The sequence below is a fragment of the Talpa europaea genome (genome assembly GCF_964194135.1).
Source record: "Talpa europaea genome assembly, chromosome: 3".
Lineage (NCBI taxonomy): Eukaryota > Metazoa > Chordata > Mammalia > Eulipotyphla > Talpidae > Talpa > Talpa europaea.
In genome coordinates this window covers 126,229,682-126,253,472 of record NC_140069.1, presented here as the reverse complement: position 1 = coordinate 126,253,472, position 23,791 = coordinate 126,229,682, and the positions used below count along the sequence as shown (strand labels likewise).

The 23,791-nt window shown below is 38.3% G+C and overlaps 1 protein-coding gene across 3 annotated transcripts in view; it reads left to right on the top strand.

Moving 5' to 3' along the window:
• Positions 1-23,791, top strand: part of CTTNBP2 (cortactin binding protein 2) — a gene marked incomplete at both ends in the record, with an annotated part of 130,587 nt that overhangs the window by 39,498 nt on the left and 67,298 nt on the right. For all 3 annotated transcript variants that reach the window (XM_084230951.1, XM_084230950.1, XM_084230949.1), the window contains one exon: positions 21,480-21,704. In XM_084230951.1, the coding sequence (XP_084087077.1) occupies positions 21,480-21,704 (225 nt within the window). The remainder of the gene's footprint in view (positions 1-21,479; positions 21,705-23,791) is intronic.

The window sequence follows — 23,791 nt, the reverse complement described above, 5'->3', positions numbered from 1 at the left end:
CATGAAGGAATCTTAAATACATATTACTTAGTGAAAGATACCAATGTGAAAGGCTACATACTATATGATTCCAACCGTATGACATTCTGGAACAACAAAACAGATAGTCAAAAAAGATCTGTGACAGGGTGGGAGGAAGAAAGTGATGAACAGGTAGCACATAGAGGATATATACAGCAGTGAAACTAACTATGATAGATCTTATAATGATGGGTATATGCCTTACGTTTGTCCAAACCTGTGGAATATACAAGACTAAGAGCAAACTCTAGGGTAAACATTGGGTGGTGTGTCAATGTAGTTTCTTCAGCTGTAACAAATGTATCATTCTAATGGGGACTGTTGATAATGGGGGCGTGTAGGGGCAGGTGACTTATGGGAAATCTTTGTATTGTATTGTCCTCTCTATTTTCCTGTGAACCTAAAACTGAATTAAAAAGCAGTCCAAAAATATTAGCAGCAGTTCTTGCTAATAATTCAAGAACATGGCTTGGTTTAAAAATGGTAGTAGGAGTAAGTAGAAACATTGGTCCTGGTAACCAACCCTCAAGCCTGTACTTATCCTGGATAGTTCCTAAGTGCTGAATAAATTATCCTCTCACTTAACTGAGTTAGGCACCATGCTCTGCACTGTACATTATCTCCTTCAGCCTTACAACAAGCTTATGACTTTGATGCTATTATCTCTATTCGACACACAAGAAATGGAGGCTTAGGTGCTTAGCAACTTGGCAGAGAATACAGGACGAGGCCATTTTAGAGCCAAAATTCAAAACTAGGCAGTTAGAAACCAGAGCCTCTGTTCTGAATTATGTGACTTTATATCTCTAGAATCCTCAACCCGACACTCTAGTGTTAAGTAAATGAGTCATGTGAGTTATGTGGCCTGGCTTTCATGTGGGCATGATACACTGGTGTCTGACCTTGGTGGTGGTGGGACTCAGGAGATTGCTTCTGCAACACAGCAGCTACAACCTCAGCCACCCGCTGTGGGAGGCTTGGCTTTTAGAACATCCATGCATGCTTGGCAGCTGGCCTGCTTGGGTTTAGAATTTCACCTGAAAACGTGAACATGGTAAGCTGATGTCCTTCTATTGATGTTGGCAATTAAGAGAGTGAGAAAATTACAATATTGCTGCATAACTTTGAGGCATTTCCAAGAGTTACTGCTAAATAAACAATAGGACCTGGACCTTTTTATTGGGTAGCTTTTGAGCGGTTAGAATTACTTTGTTTGGCACAGCGGGTTGAGCGCAGCTCTGTGAAGCTGTCCACAGCCTCTGCAGTGCGGGTCCAATTCCCGGCTAGCCAGGGAGATTCCCACATGGCGTGGCAGACCTCTCCTGTTGTGCCTGCTGCTCCCCTCAACAGTATATTTCGTTCTTCTGCCTGTTCTGCTCTCTGCTTTGTCTCTAGTGAATCCTGTCACCCTCCCACGCCTCTGGCCTGTACCCCAGCTCTTATATAAAAATTAAATAAATCTTTAAAATAAATAAATAAAGATTAAAAAAAAAGAATTACTTTGTTTTGAGAACATAAGTAAACTCAACCCTAGTACCTTCCATGTGGGCCAAAAAAGTTGTGTGTTCCTGTTTGCGTGTCCAAAAAAAAAAGAACACCATAAAAACTCATCACTTCCTGAAAGCAACTGAATGTGCTAAATGAGAAGTCTCCGAATGTTAAGATGGAAAAGTTTATTATCAACATTTTAATAAGTGATGTTTGTTCATTTAAAAAATGTTAATGTTATTATAGTTCTTTAATAAATTGACATAGGTAGATATTCTTTTCCTTAAACTAAGTACTTATCTAGAATTCTAACAACTTAGCATTGAAATTTTAAATTGCCTTTTCATGGGGAAGAAAAGAGATGAATTTGTTTAGATCTGTGCCTTATCTCATTTGCTAACTGGAGTGAATTATAAAAGAATCTTAAGTAGGAGATAAATGAGAACTTATGCTAATTTCCCTTTTTGGAATTAGATTGTATTCTCTGTTTTTAGAGGTATTGTATTTTGGATTCTAGGGTTATATCACATTCCCTTAGCTAAATTTGTATGTGGATAGACACTCTAAAATCAGTATACTTAACTGGTTTAACTGTTATAGGGCAGCCCCGATACAAAACGGGGTGCCTGACTGTGGGTCCTCACCCGCGCACTTAAAAGGACTTATCAATGCTCTACTGCAGGCACACGCGAAAGGTTAATAAAAGGTTTATTTACAAGGGAAGGGAAATGAGGAAATGTACAGCTCAGGGAGAAAAGTGGGAGACAAAGTTTTAAATGCGTCCTACCAGATCCGCCGATCTGGAATCCCAAAGGGCACTCTGAGAGCTGGCCGCCAGCCAGGAGCCGTGAAGCCAGGAGGCGAGTAACAGCGAGCCACCCCAGGGCCCACGTGTTTGGTTTTTATACCCAACCTGGCTGCTTAACTCCACCCTCAGGTCCCTGCCACCCTCCATTTGGTGGTGACGAGGTTTGTCTTTCCCAATGTCTTGATGGCTTTAGTCTGGAGTGGGGGTGGAGTCCACAAAGCCTATATGGGATTAGCTCAGGACATCATTTCCCCCTAACAGAACCACCATTTATATTTATGGGGTATATAAAGATAGTTATATTTATGGGGTATATAAAGATAGTTATATTTATGGGGGCGCATGGGAGGAGGATAGTTTAAATGACTAAGAATAAGCTGTGTCTATGGTTATTAGTGGTTATCTTTCTTCCAGCTGGAAATTCTTAATCTTAAAGTTCCACTTCAAGCAGCAAAGTGGGTCATTAGCACTACTCATACTAACATTGTTGATGTACATTGAATTAATTCATAAAGAATTCATTGAATGGTTTTTGTGTGCTGGGCTTAGTGCTCATGACAAACACAAGCTCCAGTCCTTTCTTAGAGTACCCAGTCGGGCCTTGATGGAAAGGAGAGATTTTCAAGCAAATCACTATGTTCTAGTAGGAAAGCACATGTCCAGCTGAGAGCTAAATATAAAGCACAGTGGTGGCACAAAGAGAAGGGACTCTGCACTGGGCTGTTCAGGAAAGACTTCATAGAGAAAGATAAACTAGAAACTGGGTCTTAGAGAATACAGTTTCTCAGCTGCACACACACCGCATGAAACAGCATGGTATACGCAGTGCCTTATAGTCTTATAGCTGAAGTTTGTTTGAAAATGTTCCCAGGGTTTGTTTTGATCAGATATGGTAAGGTGACATGGAAATGACTATCATAAAGGAAGGAATTTGTATACTCAGATCCCTACAAACAGAAGGCACAGCATTGCCAAGCCGGGCCACATGGGGAAGCACCAAGGTCACTTAGTGTGGCAGAAGGAGCTGTGAATGGGTTAAAAGTCTTGATCTTGATGATGTCCATGGCAAGGAATGGGTAACTCGAGGTAAGAAGGTGTAGGATTGGTTAGTTTGAATAGTTTCAGAAGACTCAGGGATATAGGGACCGCCCCTCTTGTCTGATATGTGGCCTTAGGGAGTTTGGGGCTGGGGAATAGTGACTTGATGTTTGAGAGGTGGATAGAGGAGAGCTAGATAGACAAAGGATGTGTTGAGGGGAGGGGGATATGGGTTCTAGATGGTCTGTTTGCATATGAAAGTCACACTCTGGAGAGTCATTTGCTATCTCTGAAAGGAACATTCTTTTCACTAGTCTGTGACGGCCCAGATAACAGAAAATTAGGAATATTAATTAATACAAAGTGAGGAGCTAATGAGGAGGAGGGGAGGTAGCAGCATATAAAAAATGAGTTTAAAGCATCTTAATGTTTATATTTTATTTTATAATGGTTCAGGGGAAAAGCATGTAGAAGAAACAAATACACCAAAATGTTAATAATGTTGGAGGCTTATGGATGATATACTATTTCTATATTTCTGTAGGAAACATTTGCATGCTGGTAAAAATTAAAAAATCCAATATGATATACACATAACTTTATTTTGTTATAACCTGTCAGGCATAATGAAGTTGTCATTACAGAAAGAATGTTGTGTGTAGGAATAACAAAAAAAAAAAAAAAAAAAAAAAAAAAAAAAAAAAAACCAAAAGAAAAGAAAAAGTGTATTTTTCAGCTTTAAAAACAACAAAAAACTGAGTAGAGAGCAACTAAGGGGTCAGATGATAGAAGACTGTGATGAGAGTTTGAGCTGTCTTGTCAAGCAATAAAGAGCTCTTGACAGACTGAGTGATGCAGTCATACCTCAGACCTGCTTCTCAGGGTCATCCTCATTAGCAAAGAGGAAGATTGGTGAATGTCATGTCTGGAGATGGGGGCACTGAGCAGGGGAAATGTTGCCAGTGTTGGTGTGAAATGCCAAGGGGCTAGAGTAAGACTGGTGGCAGAGAGAAAGGGGAGGAGAAATAGCAATATTTTGGATGTAACCAGGATAGACTTTGACAGGTTAGCAGTGGGTACTTGAGAGGTGAAGTGGGGAGTTCAGATTTTGGGGGAGCAGGGTAGTGGTTCCACACCAGGAAGAAGAAGGGGGATATATGAGGTAAAAGGTATTTGTGGGAAAGTGAAGAGTCAGTTTGGTGCTTGAGCTTTATGGGTTTATTGTAACACCCAAGGAATCTTATTTAGCAAGTTGAATTTAAGATCTGGAAAAAGTAATTTTGGTCATATAGTGCTGTTTGTTTAGAGATAAAAAGAAGTAGAGTGAGAAGACAAGGCATAGGTAGGATTAATAATCTTAGAGAAAGACAAAGAAACAATGTCCTTTGAGAAAAGTAATAACAGAATTTTGAGAGTACTAGAATAAAAATAAGATTACAGCATGGAGTGGAAAGCAGGGTTGAACATCACGAGCAGGATAAGAATGGGTTAGGAGTATAGAGAAAGTTCAGAATGATCACCTGGACGTAGACATGGGAGAAGAGGCCTCCTGTCACCTACATAGAAGTAAGTGTCTTTGGCAAACTTGGACCCAGCCTAGGTTTGGAGACTTCAAATAGGTATTGACTTAAAATATGCTGTTTCTTTAGCACTGCTCAGCCTCACTTTACAATATTTAGAAATAATGATTTGAAGAAATAGAAGCCTCTGGGGGTGAAGCATTATGACTTCTTCCCTGAATGGAGAGAAAAGGCGTTTGAGGAGTGGGAGATAAACTGGGGGAAACAGAAGGTGCTGAGGTCTTTGTATATAGTCATGGTGAAGTCCAAGGACTGGAATGTGGGGGAGATCTAGTGAAGGCTGTTGGAGCAAAGGGTATTAAGAAATGGTGGATTTTGATTATTTTGCATTTATTCAGGGCATTTTCAGTGAATAGAGGGACGAAAGTCATAGATCAGGCCAAATGGTCAGGGAAGAGTCCAGTTCTTTCTACCAACAAGGTCTTCTTAAAAAAGCAAGAGTCACCTAATTGGAAAAATTACCAGCTGGTTGAGTGACACTAATGCCTTCCCGGGTCCCTCCTTTTCCTGAATCATGTATCAGCTCTGAGGACAACAGGTCTTCCAGGGCCTATATAATTCTCTCTTGTTTCCAAATCACTTGAAGAATGAGAGAAAATTAACTAGAAATACCAGAAGCATAATGTGTTTTGATGTGTCTCCCATCCTTCCAGACCCTGGCTAACGGGTTTATTAACCCTTGGGGGGGCTCTTCACATATGGAGCTGGTGAATTTCTTGACCTTAAAAAAGTATCCAAGCAGCCCTTGCTGTTGGCTTCCCACTGTCAATTTTGCGGCTCTACAGAATTACAGCAAAAACACTGTAATATAAATCGCCTTTTAGATGTGTGTTTATTCAGTGATTACCCTCCCTGATACAGGGAATTTGATTGCACAATCTATGCTGCTTATGAGTATGATAAAAAGGTCTGCTGTGTTTAAGGGTCATTTCCATGAGAAATAGGAGTAGAACTAAGGCTGTTTACTAACCAGCTTCACAATTATTTTGGAAATGGGCTATTAAGATTTTTCCTGGTATAAATTGACTTGGTGACTTTTGGTGGACACCTGTTACTGTTATTTATATGTAGTGGAATAGGAATAGTTTCTATGGATGGCAGGTTTAATCTCAAGTCCATGTTACCCTTACTTCAAAAACACAATTGCCAGTACTTGTGTGCCTGGTACTAGTATTTAAAAAAAGACTGTGCCTGGCCACATAGTCTGTGCACTCACTGGCAAGCATGATCTTATTTAGAGGTATCTTACAAGTGCCTCTATCCCCGTTTGGCTCAAACAACTTATCAGGATGCTTCATATGTACTGGGGTGGCTCATGCTGTATAAAATCTGATCTATCGCTAGGTCGGTTGGATCATGTGAGGAGCTATTGTGACCAGGGCTGTGGATATGAATCCTATTTGGGGAAGTTAAGTTATACCAAGTCCTTCCTACCCAAGCCATATGGAGAGACAGGCAGTTGCAGGAATGGGTGAACAAGCTTGCATGGATGTCCCATTTCTAGTCCCATTGCTCTGGGGGACATATGTGTCTTGGGAAGTTTGACATCATCGTCATCTTGTATACCAAGCACAGGATTTCAGAAGAAACAGAAGTGATCACCTTTGACATGAGTGGTGGCATTGTCTACTCTGGCTGTGGGACTGTGACCTGGGCTTCAGTTCTGATGAAGCAAACTGCTGTGTAACTGACCAGAGTTTTAAAACTGACCAAGATTTGTTTATTTCCTCCAGAGCCAAGTAGTCAGGGAAGAGTCCAGTTCTCTGTTTTAGGAAGAGGCTGAGGACCTTAGTACCGTCTGTCTTAACCAACTTTGTTATTCTTACAACCCTTGTGTCCTCCAGGAATATTAATGGGAGATTAAGTATATTAAAGGACAGAAACAGATGCCTGCAGTAGCAGCTCCAGGATAGAGTGGGTGGGACTGGCAGGGACCTCGTCTCCTTCCTGCTGCAAATTCCAGCAAGCACTGTCATGTGCCACCTACACAGAGTGGTGTCATCTGGACGGAGGCCACCAAGGCTTTCAGTCTCTTGCTCCACTTTTAGTGAGAAGGTGGGTGGCAGAGCTTGGTGAAGAGAAAATGAATTCTTACAAGGATAGACTTTTAAAATATAGTTCAGGTTTGCTCTTTTCAGAAATTGATCACAGCCAATAGTAAATCAGACTGGAGATTCAGGAAATGATTACCGTTCATCTTGGCTTAAACTCCTTCGGAGGAGACACCACATCTTACTCTTTCATAAGGCATAGCACGTGTTTACAGTATTCTATAATTCAGCCTCCATTACTAAGATGCACTACCCCCTTCCTGCTCTGCCCACAATTGCCCAGCAGAATAAAGAAGACACGCAAAGTTGTTCATTGGAGAAGAATGGGCGATGCCAGGCATCGCTCGGTGAATTCTCATTGCACAAATGATGTAATGTAAAAAGAAAAGTCTAGCAGAAACATAAATAGTTGAGCATTTTCACCACTGTGAACCAACACAAACAGACCTGTGATAAGTGACCGATTTGATTTTATATTAGTAATAACAACCAACCTTCCCACCACACTTGATGGCTTACTGAGCACTTTATAAAACTGTTCCAAGTCAAATACAATAAAGGCAGACAAAATTGCATGAGCTGAAATGATTCATATCCTACTCCTGTGAGTTACACTTGTCCCGCTAAGATATTGGTCCCTCGAACCAAATTTAGACTCCTGCTCTCAGCTATCATGCCAGGGTCCCTGCACCTCTGGCTTGGAGACTGTCTGACCCATGGTCGGCACCTTTCCCACCATTTCAGACCCATGTGAGGGGCACACACCCTCAAGGCAGGCATAGGATGAGGTTCCCCTCCAAGCACTCTGCTTTCTCCCCGGCTGGTCTTGTGATCTGTGCAGTGATCCTGGTCTGGCAGCTACAGCTTTTTTCTGGTTTGCTTTGAAAGGTATACATTCTTTCAGTGACTGGGGAACATTTAATGGTGGTAAAATTACTGGCAGGGTTTGAATAAAGACTGCTTTCAAGCCACTGACATTCCTTTTCCCTGGATTGTTGTTGGTAGGGAGTGAGTCATCTTCAGCTGGTAGAAGGTGAGAATGGTACGATCTTTCTGTTTATGTTTTCCAGATGCTCAGCTCTTCTAGGCCATTGGTGAGCTACTCCACAGTGATCGAGGTTGGTTCTGTCGGGAGTAGGGAGGAGGTGCAGCACCGAGAGCAAAACTGTCTCCCCATTCTGTCTTAATGTCCTAGGGAGGTTTATTTTTAACCAAGCCAACTTATGTTTCCTGCAGCTATAAAAGGGAGTGTATTTAAAATTTTTAATCACAACTTCTGCCCACAGAAATTATCTGTTATTTTATCCCCAGTAGACAAGAGGCTGCCTTTAGTTCTTTGTTTTTCCCTTTTTAAATCTTTTTTGTGTGGGGGTACTTCCATTCCCACTGTTCCCACAGCCACTGCTGTTTCAACTTTTTTTTTTCTCGAGTCTCAAATAAGTAAGCATTTCCAGAATTATCATATTGGCAAACTATATTATTCCTGAAATAATGAAACATTTCAAGAAAGCTACCTTGCATTCTTTTGAGGCCTGTTTGTTTTGATGTCTGTTGATATGTTCACTTTAGCCAGGATGTTTGATCAAGATGGTGAATCAAAAGTTCTAGATGATAAATACATGGTTAAAGCCAGATAAATGCCTCTGGGCCTCATAACGATGTACATAACTCAAGTGGTGGAAAACCCTGTCTGGGAATTTATAAAACTGGATTTTGGTCCAGCACACACGATTGGGTACCTGCTGAACCCCTTACTGTGTGCTTGGTGCAGGAATAGTTAGTCCCCACAATGTGATGATTGCTTCCCTGGACAATAAGAGACCACTCTACAGAAGCCACATTTTTCCAAACACTTATTTTAAGATCAAGGCTAAATAAACTTTTGCTTTTTGTAATCACTGGAAGCATATTTTGTTAGTGATATCCTAAGTCTTCTCTTTAACAGAAACTAGTTTGTTAGTTCACTATAATGTCACAAACTTTGATAAGTTTTTTGATGGGGCTATTTACTTTATTGGAAAATTCTAGCAATTTACTCAGTATCTCAAAGCTTTAAAAACTTAATATAAAGTACTTCAGCAAATGAATGGCTCATGCATCTGACTCCCAGCTTCCCATTTCTCTAATGTGAGAAACTGAAAGATATAAAAGTAGGCAAAAAAATACATGCTCCAAAGTGTCCTCATTACTGAAATGGTAGCTGTTCACTGTTATGTTTTGCTATTGTCCAGTATCTAGCCGGGAGTGCCTCCCATGCATTATTTCACTGCACTTTCAAAACAATAACAAAATCCAGATCAGGTGCTCTATTGTTCTCGTGTAAGTAGGGAGTCATGCAACCAGCCAGGGTTTGGATATTAGAGAAACATTTTAATGGAAACCAGATGGAGAGTAAAGTTGTTTGGGGAGAGTTTACCTGCCCTGCTTATGGATAAACACCAGATCTGGGTCGACTCCTACTGCTTCAAAGATGGAGTAAACAGAAGAAAAAGAAACCATAAGGTCTATGAAAGATTTTACAGCATAGAGCAAGGAAGATAACACTTGCAATGCAAAGGAACAACCTACATCTGACAAAATTATTATGAGAAACAAGTAAATTTTAGAAAGTAATTTTTAGATAGCATCTGTTTTATGTCTTAAAATTGAATGAAACATGAGCTTTGAAGTGAGACTGAATGGTGGGTAAGCCAGATTGTGATGAAGAGAGGGCTGGCTGTGAAGCTGGCCGGGGGAGAGGGGAAGAGAAGAGGGGGAGGCAAGCACAGAGTGGGGCGCAGATCACAGCAGCAGATTGCTGAGAGTGAGTCCAGCTCCACCGCTTCTAGCTGTACAACCTCGAACGGGTCCCTCTTCTCTCAGTGCTTCGGTTTTCTTATCTGGAATGTGTGGATAGTACTCCCTACCTAAAAATGGGTATGAGAATTTAAAATGCAAGTAATAAAGCACATGTTAGGAGTCATGTGAAAATCGACACTATAAAAAAAATTGAATCCATGAAAAGCTTCAGAAGATCTCCCAGAACCCAGAGGAAAGAATTAAGATAAAGTGGAATTAGACACCTGAACATGGAAGATGGCAAGTAGAGATCCACCAGGAGAAAAGTTAATGTTTCTGAACCCTAGAAATACGACCATAGAATTAAGGTCACCATAATGGGAGGGGAGTAGAGTGAAGTGGTGGGGAGGCCCAGCGGCCCATGGTGCCTTGACGGTCGATGTTGTGGTATCGTGCATCATAACAGATGTGAGCATTATCTCTGAATCATATACAGTGGTTTTAAAATGATGTTACCTCAATAAAAACAATTTTGAAGATTATTAAGCCATATTGGTAAAGTCATGAAAAAAGAAAAATATGTGTTTTTGAAGAGACTTGAACAAATGGAATAGCTTCTACAACCAAGGTGAGGCAGAATCTTTGGGTTAAAAAGTTTCCAGGCCAGGAATATACTGGGAATAATCTTTGGTGTTATCATATTTAATGTTAGAAAAAGAATTGATTTCATCTGGCAGAAAATCAGAAGACTTACCAAACAGCAAGAAAAATCCACCTGTCTTGAACTGGCCCCTCTGTACAGCAGGTGATGTAATAGTATCTAGTGCATGATAGATACTATTTATGTTTTTAACCAAGTAAAGTGGGATGTGCATGTGATAAGGAAAAGAAATCACCCTCAGACTGGCAAGAATGTAGAATGCTCCCATCCAAACACTGCTTGAAAAATAACTAAATGACTTGAAGATTTACCTAGTTGGAAATTAGCATACAAGTATGCAAATAGTAGCATAAAAATAAAGGGGAGCGAGAAAATGGTTATTAGTTTTGACTGTTGGCTGCATCATCACAGTACTTAGAACCATGACAGGCTTACCCATTGAGTGGCCAAACCTGAGTTTGCAGAGTTAACAAAGGTGATTCTTACAGCAGGTGATTTTTACTGCCTTGGTGATTTTAATCAATATGAAAATAGGTACACAGATAATTAGGAAAATCAGGATAATGCCAAAGATATGTAAAAAGGATCTTTTATTCTCAGATTTTTGCTGATTGACCTGTAAATACTAAATTTTCTAAGGTAAAGTAAAATTTAATTAATGAAGAACACAAAAAATCTTTTTCCAGTGGAAAGACAATTTTATGAAAAAGCCCTCTTTTCTCTGATGCATCTTTAACTTTTACATAATTCCAGTCAAAGTTATAATTTATTTATTTTAGAGGTTGATAAATAAACTCAGAGTTTATGTAGAATGGCTAGTTGCATAGCAAAGTCAATTTTAGAAATGATTATGGAAAGGGTTCTGTGCTATGGTTGGTAGCATTTTGTAACACAAATGAAAACAATTGTACTGGCAAATTATGAATAGAAAGGAAAGGAAAGAGAATAGAGGGTGCAAAAAATAGATCCAGTATTACAGAGATAATACAATTCCAATGATACAGAAGATGATTCATCACAAAGACATAAATGTTTATGTGACTAGTAAGAGTCTCAAAATACAGGAAGCAAAGTTGTCAGAATGTTAAAGTAAGAAATAAGCAGTTTTATAATCATAGTAAATTTTAAGACCTCTTAGTAGTTGATAGAGTAACTAGAGGAAAACTCACTAAAAACACAGAAAAACAGAAATAATACCATCACTAGACTGAATTTTGTAGAATATTATATCCAACAATTACAGAAAACAAATTAAAGTGAGCATGACACTTTCACTAAGGTAGATCATCTGCTAGACTCTTCGTTTAAATACATCAAAATCATATAGAATATATTCAGTGACTTAGGTGGGATTAGATGAGAAATCAATGCTAATAACTTATTTAGGGAAACTACATGTATGTAGAAATGTTTGAAAAAAATTAATTCACGAGTGAAAAAAAAATATGAAGACTTAGAAAATAATTTTTGCTATATGGCACCAAAAAATTGAAATTTCTGAGAGACAGCTAAAACAGTGCTAATGGAAAACTTAAAACTTTAAATGCTGACCTTCAAAAGGAGAAAGATCTAAAAAAAAAAAAAAAAAAAAAAAAACCCAATGGTTTAAGCTTCTACTTTAAGAAACAAGAGGAGAGGAAAGTAAACACAATGTAGGAGAAGGAAAAAAATTGTTTAAGAACAGCAAACAATGAAATACAAAATAGATGATAGAGAAAAGTAATGAAATCAAAAGCTAACTCACTGAGAAAAATCAACAATATGGACATACCCCTAGCTAGAACGAGCAAGAACAAAACAACACAAATCCATATTAGGATGAAAAAAGAAATTGACCCTTTCTTCTGACCCTATAGATAGTAAAAAAAAAAAAAGTGAATACTATGAACAACATCAACAACTTGAATGAAGTTAGTAAATTTCTTGAAAAATACAACCTAAAAATTTATCAAGAAGAAAAAATTAAAATCCTAGGAGACCCATATCTCCTTATAAAATGTGTATTCATTATAAGAGGCCTTCACCAGAAGGTAACTCCAGGCCCAGATGGTTTCACTGGTAAAATTATACCAAACATGCAAAAAATAAATAAAATTTATATATGTGAACCTTTTCAGAAAAAACAGGAGGGATCATCATAGCCCAACTCATTTCATAAAGGTTAACTGTATTCTGACCCCCAAACTGGCAAAGATAATTTTAAAAAATGAATATTATACACTGATGCTCTGATATTCCTCATAACTATAGATGGAGAAAACCTAAACAAAATTTTAGCAAATTGAATTCCAAAGTATAATATAGCCAGATAGTTTATTATTCAGACACCAATGTAATGCACTATATTAATCAAATAAAGGAGAAAACCCACACACCCATATTAATAGATGCAGAAAAATATTTGAAAAATTTCAACAACCCAAAGGAATATTGGCGAAATTCTTCAAAGTGTAAAGCTGCATAAAATATGTAGCCAAATCATCATAATTGGATGTTGTAATTTTTTGTTTGACTAAAAGGGTACCTGCCTATAGCACTTCTGTTCAGCATTATTCTACAAGTCCTAACCATTGCAAAATAAGACTATAAGAACCTAAGAAAACATATAAGACAAAAACCAGGAAGGGAGAAGTAACACAATCACTTTTGTAGATATCTATATCTGTAAATCTCAGGGAGTCTTCAAAAGCAACTATTAGCATTAATCAGTTTATAAAGTTTTCAGAAAACACAATTTTTATTTAAAAATAGTTGAATTCTATGCTAGTCAGAAGACAATTAGAAAGTAAAATATTTTAAAAGTTTACAGTAACACCAAGCATACCTAGGAATAAATTTAACAGAAGACACCTAAGAGGCTTCTGTGTTGAAAACTTTAAAAGAGAGACTATAAAGAAGACTTACTCAAATCCAAACAAAATACCAGGAGGCATTTTTTTTTTTTGTGGGACCCTCCCCCCTCACCGGCGGCCAGGGAACGAACCAGCGCTGCTCACAGCCCAGGGCTCAACTGCTGCGCCACCAGGGGAGGCCCCCAGAAGGCATTTTAATAGAAATTGGCATTATGATTCTAAAATCTAAGTGGAAACCATGACTTTTATAATCGTAAATAACTGGTATGTGGGGTATTCATCCTAATAGCTGTTGAAGTTAAGGACATACAGGCATGCTTTTAACTGTCTAGTGGAGGTAGAGAGAGAGCTAAGCCAAGGCAATTAAATGCTCAGGGCAGAGATGGCAGGTGTGTTCATCTGTGTCCCAGTTCTGATGGATTGGTGGTGGCTGCCTGATGAGATGTGTTAAGACAAATGGTGAGGCTGTACTGTGATTCAGTTTAAAGTTGCTGGTAATTTACTGTCTGCTTTGAGTGAGACAGTGTAAGAGTGTGACACTTGTGTTCCACTTGTGATCTAGTTAGGGAATAAGATAATCTTATTTTTACAGATGAGCATGGGGCTGCATCTATGGCATATGAGCACTGATGGATGCGTGCCGGTGTATGTAAGAGCATTCAAAGTCAGAATGAAGGATTAGGAGACCTCAGATTGGAGATTATTTCTGGAGCTAACCTCGATGAAACCAAGCCATTCCATGAATCCTGTTAGAATGGTCTGCTTTTCTGAGAGAAAATTGGCAGTTTATTGAAATATGTCTTCCGCATTTTAGCCTCAGGGACTAAATCTAAGTCAGTCTTGAAATATATGACTCATAATTTACATTATGTATATTCCTGGTATGACAATTATGAACATCCAGATAATTGTATGTATCCATGAGCATGTAGGACATTGTAGCTGGCAGAAAGGTTGGAATGTGAGGGTGCGAGGAGAGAGCAGAAAAACTAGCCTCTCTTTTGATACTCTACCTCACGGTTGCCTGGCGATCATGACACCCCATGATTGTGTCCCACATATAAGTAGTGTCTGAAGTGTATTTATTGGAATAGGCTATTCAGACTGTTTGACATTTTATTTATAAGCCAGATAGTTATATTTTATTTCTTGCTAGTGAATATCTGAGGCTTTGTGATCACTGTGTGTGTGGGGGGGTGCCTGAATGTGTCAACTCACATCTTTCTTAGAAGAGCTCTTAAGTTTAGGTTTCTTTAATTCTTGGTCTGTTTGACCCGCACACCATTAAGATGGAGATTTAGAACTGGATAGATAAGTCCTTATGTTGCTGTTTGGAAAAACAAACTATGTATTTTCCATCCCTCTTGATATTGAATTAATAGTATTTCATAGTTCGAGAGGAGTCTGATAGTTCAAACGTTAACGTCCTTCCTGAAATGTGAGGATTTCTTCATAGAGGTCTTTCTGGCCTGTTTGAAACACAGCCAGAGAGAGACAGCTGTCACACCAATCCAATGGAAACTCTTGTACCTTCGATCACCTTTGACCCTTAAAATTTCTTTATCATAAGGGCCTAAGTCTGTTCCTTAGGAGTAAGGTAAACAGTCAAATACCTCTTTAATCACGAAATGCCTTCAGCTATTGAATGTGCAGTCACAGTCACGATACATTAAGTCTTCTCTTTTAAGCATCTTGGTTTCCGCTACTCTTTATAATCAGTCCTGCTTTCTGTCCTTGTTCCATTGATTATTCTTTAAACAGTTCACTGAGAATTGGACCCAGTAATCTAGGGGTTGTCTAGTTCTGACATCTCTTTTCTATTCACTAGCAAAGCATGGGGTTGAGTTGCTTATTTGAAGATGTTGGGGAGAGGCAATTTCCATTTCACTTTTCAATCCTTGAATATCAAGTTGATTGAACCCCCTGAGTGTTTTTATACTTCTGTGTTTGTCCCCAAGAAATGACTCATTGATTCCATTTTGTCTGACTGGGCTCATTATTTCAACCATCCCTTGTGGATTTATATCATTTTGTGCCACTGACACCAAGAGTGGCAGCTATGACGAGTAGACTAGAGCTGTGACAGAATTCCTCAATGGGCTTGTTTCTGTCAGAGCTATATTAAATACTGGTGGGTTTGGAATAAATTTTTGGGTGATCAGTGCTTTTTGGGAAAAGTATATTTAGAAATCATTTTTGTTGAATTGTATTTTGCATTTTAATGCTATATTCTCTGAAGACCCTTACCAAAAAAAATCCTTAAATTGGATTAAATTGTACTAGTTTATGGTCTAGTATTAAAATACATACTGAACATACTAAATTTAATAATATTTCATATTTATTTTTAATCCCATTTCCTTGCATTGGTTTGAATAGTGCCATAAACAGTACTTATTTTTGAAGTATTTCCTAACATTCCAAAACAGTATAGTCATAATCATCTTTTAGTGCCTAAAAGGGTGGGCAGCAATAGATAATAACTCTCAATAAAAGTTACTGGTATATTTTTTTTTTAAATGTTAACTCATTGCTGCTTTTCAGAAGTTGAAGTAATTTTAGTGATGTTTGTTGTTATTTTTTAAAATGAATTGCTGGTATGTTTTATGTTTCAGTTGTGACCCCAGTGCACATTTTAGAGTATTTCTTTTTTATCCTAGAGGGTTACATGCTATAGGAGAAGTTGAATGTTTTTCTTTCATTACTGCTAATCAAGTCCTGCCTAGGTCAGTTGATGTTACTGAACCATGAAAGCAAAGGTAGGAATACTACCTTTGCTGTTATTACTTTGTGCTTATGACTTCTCAATAAGATTTTATAAAACTTCACATTCTGGTGAAAATATATCTTTTTTATTAAACTAGCTAGGTTTAAGTGTTCCTTCGAGTCTGTTTTTATAATTGAAGTTAGTCTGTCTTCATAATGACTCATTTCCCTGAAGTGCATTTAATTTTCAAGTAATTCTGGTGCATAAACTGAGAATTTATCTGCACTTTCGGCTCTTCCTTTTTTAGAGGAAGTCCTCTTCATACCCAGCATGACAAACCTACCAATTTTTTTTTTTGTTCTATGATTTTCTTAAATATTAAAACATGTGTAGTGTTGATCTGCCTTTACTAAAGGAAGGTAGTACAGTAAAAATGAGCACTGCGATAAAGATGGCCTAAGAAAGGTAATTCTTTTTATAAAAACGTTAAAGGGAATAAACATTAACAATTGAAAACTGGGTAAAGTTATGGGACTTCAGATGGTTCTAGAAGCTTTCCTAAATTCAGATTAAACTAACTCTGAACTTTTGGGTTGGCAAAAGAAGAGGTGGCAGTAAGGATTGGGGGTTTGTGGGAGTTTCCTGGGGGAATGAGGGGAAGCTGTTCCAACCAGAGAGAGTCAAATAGACAAGGCATGGGGGAGAAAGGGTGCTTACAGTGAATATGACGTATGACATAGGGCTTTAAGTGGAGAGACAACTGAGTCGGTTTCCATTTTAGGAAAGCTACTCTAACAATTCTGTGGTAAACGAACATCTATTATATACTATCCAAGTTTGGGATGTAATTAGTACAAAGAATCATGAACCATAAAAAACCAGTTGCCACCCGGGCCTCCCCAGTGGCGCAGAGGTTGAGCGCTGGGTTGCGAAGCTGCCTGAAGCCTCTGCAGCGCCGGTTCCATCCCTGGCCACCGGGCGAGGGTCCCACATGGCGCGCAGACCTCTCCTGCCGCCCGCTGCTCCCCTCAGCAGTGTACTTCGGTCCTCTGCCTGCTCTGCTCCCCGCTCTGGCTCTGGTGAATTCTCTCACCCTCCCGCGCTTCTGATTGTACCCAGTGCTTGTATAAATAAATAAATAAATCTTAAAAAAAAAAAAAATTTATAAAAATAAATAAATAAATAAATAAAACCAGTTGCCACCCCCTAAAACTGTACTTACCTTGCTTTAGATTGGAGACTCAACTGAGTCCTTCCTAAGGTCCCCTAATTCTGCCCGGGCCTGTAGGTGAACTGATCCTTGGTCATCATTTGCTCTGGAATTAGTTCTATAGAGAGGTCTGACTCCCTCTGTAGTTTCCTTTGTCATGACCAAGACTTTATTTCCTCCAACAAGGAAATGTGGTCTAAGTTCCCTTCTCAAAAAGCTCTGGGTTACATATTTTGTTTTCCCAAGTCTGTTCGAGGCAGCATTTATCCATTCAGCAAGTATGCATGACACACCCACTCTATGCCCTGTGATGGGGTGGAAGGATGTCCGCCAAATAAAACAGATCCCCCAACCCCCCTGAAAGGAGCTCAAAGCAAAATGTTTAGAAGACAGAGCTTAACTCAGCTCAAAGTGACTGTACTCTTCCCATAATTCAGAAATTACTAACCAGGTGTGCTACGGTCCTGACAGTTGCATTTTGTTTGGTAAAGTGGTAATTTTTAAAAATCTCAGGCACCCGGGCCTCCCCTGATGGCGCAGGCAGTTGAGCACAGCACTGTGAAGCTGTCTGCAGCCTCAGCAGCACTGGTTCTATCCCGGCCAGCTGGCGAGGGTCCCACCTGGCATGGCAGACCTCTCCTGTCTCGCCCGCTGCTCCCTTTAGCAGTGTATTTCGTCAGTCTGCCTGTTCTGCTCCCCGCTCTGTCTCTGGTGAATCCTCTCACCCTGCCACGAATCTGGCCTGGAACCTGGTTCTTGTATAAATAAATAAATAAATATTAAAAAAAAATCTCATGCGCCCTTTGTTAGAGCATGTCACTAGTTTACTAGGAGTCTCCCATTTCACCCCAACTGATGGGTTGCCAACTCTGCACACTGGTGTTGGCTGCCTCACCCCTGCACACACTGGAGCATGTCACCTCTGCCGAGCAGCCCAGTATGGGGAACAACTTGCTGAATCTTGAAATTTCCAAGTCACTGAAAATTGCCAGTTGGATAATTGGATCTACTTATATTCTCTTTTCCCTAAATGGGTAAATTCACCCTCTTGGGATAGAATGTATTGATAAACATAATTTTTATTGTTCCCTGGTAATAATTAAAAAATTAATTGGTATATTTATGTATTATATTCTAATAATAGATTTTAAAAATCAGTTTTTAGTGAATCATTTCTATTCCACATCATGAATACTCTGGATTCTACTTGTAGCATCTTCCTGTCATATTCTCCTTTAATCTGTGACTTTTAACAATGGAATCAAGATAGATCACTGCACTCTTCTTTATAAACCTGATAGGAAGCTATAAAAAGCACAATTTTAGTCTTAGAATTACTTATTTCTAGAAACTCTGATGATAAATATAAGACAAGGATATTAAAAAATGCATGTTGCATATATGTAGCATATAAACAAATTCTGTCATAGAATAAATCTATGACTGGGTATCTCTGAAAACAAGCATGGGGCCAGGGGTCACTGTAATGTTAATGTGCATGTGTGGTCTTTGACATTCACTTTACCTACGCATTCAGTGACTTAGGAACTTTAGTCTAAGCATAAGGTATTTAAGAGAACACATCAGACTACTTCATATCTTGAGTTTTGAAAATGAAAGCTATCACGGACATAATTGCTTAGCTGATTAACAGCAAATACAGACCCATATTCCTACTCTTAATTGAATCTAATGTATGTATCTTGCCCTTTGTCATGAAAGTTAAGTATTAGTTCACATTTTCAAGCAAATCAATTGGCAACTTTGTTTATGACTCTACACACATTGTTATACAACATTTTCAACAGAAAAATAAGTTGCCCACTTTTAATAATGCCACAGTGTGGCTAGCAGTTAAAGCTAGCCTGTAATTTTATTTTTTCAGATTCTGAAATATTTTGACATTTTCATCTTGAAAAATTTAGATTTACAAAAACATCACAGACTCTCCCCATTAACCACCTCCTCAATCCTCTATATGTCAACACTTTGCCCCATTTGTTTTCTTTCTCCATACACGCTTCTTTCCTGAGCCATTTGACAGTGAGTTGAGAGATGGTGTCATTTGCCTGTAATACTTGCTGCTTTTCTTGTAAACATGGGCACAAGGTGATGAGCAGCATCAGGAAACACTGATGCAATACCCTAGAACCTACAACAAACTCATAACTTATAGCTAGTGATTTTAAAGTGAAACCAAGCACAACAAAAAAGAAACACACAAAATGTTGATACTAGTAAAAAAAAAAAAAAAAAAAAAGAAGAGTTTAGACCCTAGAATCTTTCTAAACTGGAAATAGTTGATGTTAACTGTATTTATTTCTTACATTACATGGAAATTAGTTTTAACCCATTTACCAAGTTTGCTCTGACTTAAGAATCACATGTGTGGTTAAGAAATAGCTTTACTTTTAAGGAGCCTCCCCGGTGCCCCCCGGCCACTGGGCGAGGGTCCCACATGGTGCGCAGACCTTTCCTGCCGCCCACTGCTTCCCTCAGCAGTGTACTTAGTCAGTCTGCCTGTTCTGTTCCCTGCTCTGGCTCTGGTGGATTCTCTCCCCCTCCTGCCCTTCTGACTGCACCCAGTGCTTGTATAAAATAAATAAATAAATCTTTAAAAAAATAGCTTTACTTTTAAGTAAAAGTAATGAGACAAGCCATGAGACTGCCCCACATTTTCACTAGGAGTAGGGAAAGAACTACTACATTCAATAAAAATTAAGAGAAAAGTGAAGGACAAAATGAAATTGCTTTTGATTACTTATCATGAGTGATACTTAGTCAATGTATTGATTACATAATTGAATTTGAACAATCTAGGAATACTGACTGCTCTTTAACTTATAAATCTTACTGCTTTTAAGTTTAAAATGATCCTCTGCCAACTAGCTTAACCTTAGTGGTGAAACTGGACTCTGAAAATCGTATTTCTGAATCTAATTTGGTAATCGAAAAGAAATGTTGGATTTTCCCATTTGTCATAGCACTTGTGTTTATCTACTTGTTGGCTTGCTGACTGATCTAAAAATGGAAATGTTTAGTTATTTAATGCAGTTGCTTTCAAAGTGAGGGAATATATGTAATATTTCTTTAGAAAATACTTTGGACAATTAAGTTTGATTTATTGTAATTTAGTTTTTCCCTTGGCAGTGACACAGAATATATTTTTCTAGTGGTTGTTCCAAAACCTGAGTTAGGAAAACGTTGCTAGTTTTCAATATATTTCTACTACCATTTTCCATTTTATACAAATACTGTTGTGTGCTAATTATAGAAAATTACTTTTAGTGCCATGTGGGTGTGCAATTAACTTTGATGCTGATGGACTGACATTTAGAGTAAAACGAGGTTATGTTCTTTCCTGGGATTGTGTGAACTATATTTCAGTGCCCTTCAAGGATAGGAGATATTTGCAACTTCTTAAATTTCTAGAGAGTTTTGTAGTTGGCCAAACTTCATAAACTGTGACTGTTGGGTTGTTTTTTTTTTTTTTGAGATAAAATGCACAAAGCATTTTCTTCTTTAGAGAATATCAAAAGATATTCTTTCCAGCTATACTAAACTTTTAAGAATTTATATTTTGTATGACTTAATGACTTACCATGAAAATATTCTATGAAATACAAGTTCTATCAACAGAGAGATGATTTTGAATTGGTACTAAAAAGGATTTTAATTGTTGGACATATCAGATTTTACTTTAAATTAGCAAATATGGCATGTAAAATAGAGCTCCTGGAAGGAATGAGCATTATAGGGGGAACACTATCATCTGTAATTGGAGAGACATTAAAAACTTTTTTTTAATACATGTATTTTAGTGAAGTACCATTGTGTTACATCCTTGTTAATTTTGCACAATATGGGCACTCTCCTCTCAGGTGTGGTTACCTCAGTTCTCCCACCACCAAAACACCCATAATCTCCCATCATAGTCCATTGTGCTCTTCTCCCCCCATTTTGCAGCATCCCTTCTCCTCCTGGATGCCTCAGATCAATGGTCAGCTTTCAAGGGTTGACTTTAATGCTGAAAGACAATATTCTCAAAGGAATACTTAACAGTAGGCCAAATGGCATGCCTGCAAGTCAGGAATTGGGGTCATTTTGGCCACAAGTGTCACACTGGGGTCAGCTGAGTGTGGCCTTGCTCACTGTCTGGATATCATGTGTAAGTCATTACTCACAATGGTGAGAATGCCATTTGAAAAAATAGTCACAAAACCTTAAACATCTTTCTGTATATTTTCATTTCTTTCTTCAATGCATTCTTCTGATTTTATTCTAGGCTCGCAGGAAGGAGGTGTTTATCCAGGAACGGTATGGGAGATTTAATTTAAATGACCCATTCTTGGCACTGCAGAGAGACTATGAAGCAGGTGCCAGCGATAAAGAGAAGAAGCCAGTTTGTACCAACCCCCTTTCCATCCTTGAAGCAGTCATGGCCCACTGCAGAAAAATGCAAGAAAGGATGTCTACACAGCTGGCTGCTGCTGAGAGCCGACAAAAGAAGGTACTGAGACTTCTAGACTGTCACATTCTCCGTAGTATGGTATAGAATGAAGAAACCATCTCTGAGGCTGGTTTTTTTTTTTTTTTATTCTTAAAGGTTATAATTTCGAGAAGGATAACTACTTAGAAGTACAACACGCTGACAGATTCTGGTGGCCATTTTCAAGTATAACTCAAATATAATATGTAATCTTAAAAGGAAGTTTGACAAAGAAATTGTGTTTCCTATAATGGTTACTTTGATGCTTTAAAATACAGATTTTTTTTTTCTTTTTGGACTTCTTTCCTAGCTACACAAGACCTGCTTAACTGCTAGGCGGGTAATCCAGTAATGCAGCCAGAACCCCAATCATGTGGTGACACCCCCAGCTTTAGCCGGCTTCTGTCTCACACATTCTTTGCAATTAGAAATTATTTTGTAATTGCTTCTTTAGAGAATGAAAATAGCATGCAGAGAATAGAATGAAGGTTTGCACAGTATATGAAATCTCCCAGTGTGTCAGCTCAAGGTCCTGCTTCATGTCAAACTCGCCTCTGGGGGCTGATGGCTGTGTCTGATGCAGACCCACAGGCTCCTGCTCACATGTGTTTCATTTAAACCAACCTCCTCCTCTCCCTACCTCCTCTACCAACACACACATGTTTATTGCACGTGAGTACACCCTTCAAAGAGCCCTAAGTGTGATAAACACGTAACTGCAGTCATAAGGAAATAATAGTTGAAATGTTGTCCTTCTGATAGGCTGCAGAGATGATTGGCTTTCTTTATCAGCAAAGAGAGTGAGGAAGTCAGAGAAGATAATTCTAATAGAATTAGAAGTAATATGCTTTTCCAACCATTATTATTGCAATGTTTCTTCAATTTGTGTCTTTCAGAGAGTTTGTTCTAGCTCACATTTAACACCTGGCTGATAATTATCCTGAATACACTAAATATTTATGATACTGTCACTTAATATGTGTTTTTTCCCTGTAGTTATGTCTTTGCTTTAACATATGCATGCCACTGTTCTAGTACAGGTTTTGAATAAAAGCAAACCTTTTCTTCAGTATGTCACCTGGTAGGAAACTAAGGCATTTAGTTTCTCTTCGTAGAGAAGGATAGAATGCTTTCCATGGATGTGAGACGAAATCAAACAGTTTTACTCTGGACTTTGCAAACCCTCTACAAAGCCCTCCAGACAACCACTAAGGTCTCTGGAGATTTTCAGAAATCCCCACAAACCACATTCGCAAAAGCCAGTGTATTTCAGCTGATGTCACTAAAGCTCATTTATATTTCTTGGATGAGATACATTTCAATTATGTTCTTAACCTGTCAAATGAGCTATTTCATAATAAAGTATTTCTGGTGGGTTTTATGCTGAGTTACCAAAAATCAAAACTTTCTTTTAATTTATAAAAAATGTATGCATCCCTAAATTTTACTTCAATTTCACATTTTTATCCATTATTTCTCTCATAGGAAAAAGAAGAAACTCATTTCTTGTTGAATCAAAGGTTTTATTATCTAGCTATTTTTTTTTTTAAATCAACTTATATCCTGTTTGTTTCTGAATGACTGGATTAGTTCCAACCTGGCTGGAAATAAAAGGAAATTGTTTCTGTCCTATGAGTCCTAGTAGACTAATATGAAATGAGCCAGTGATCTGTCTCTCATGTACAACAATGATACAGAAGTCCTTTATGGTCCAGTTCATTGGCTGTGTAGTCTAAGTGGAAGGGCTCTCCGATAGCATGGGTGCATGGGTACTCTTTTTCGTTAAAGGTAGTTTCTGGTGGTTTGTGCCATGTGAGAAGAGTTACAATTTATACTCTTCTGTGTCTTTACTTCCAAAGAAAATATTCAGAATAGCCAGAAGCCATGTTTTTTAAGCAACAAAATTACCCGTCACCTTTTGTTCTACAAGTAAATATTTTCTTTTTTTTTTTTTACAAGTAAATATTTTCAACCAACATCTTTAATTACCTTGCATTTAAAATAAATTGCAGCTTTAAAAATCTAAAATCAGGGAGAGGAAAAAAGGGTCATCGTTTAAATGAATCTAGTTCTTTTAAACAACCCCTGGAGCAAAAGTCAGGGAAAGT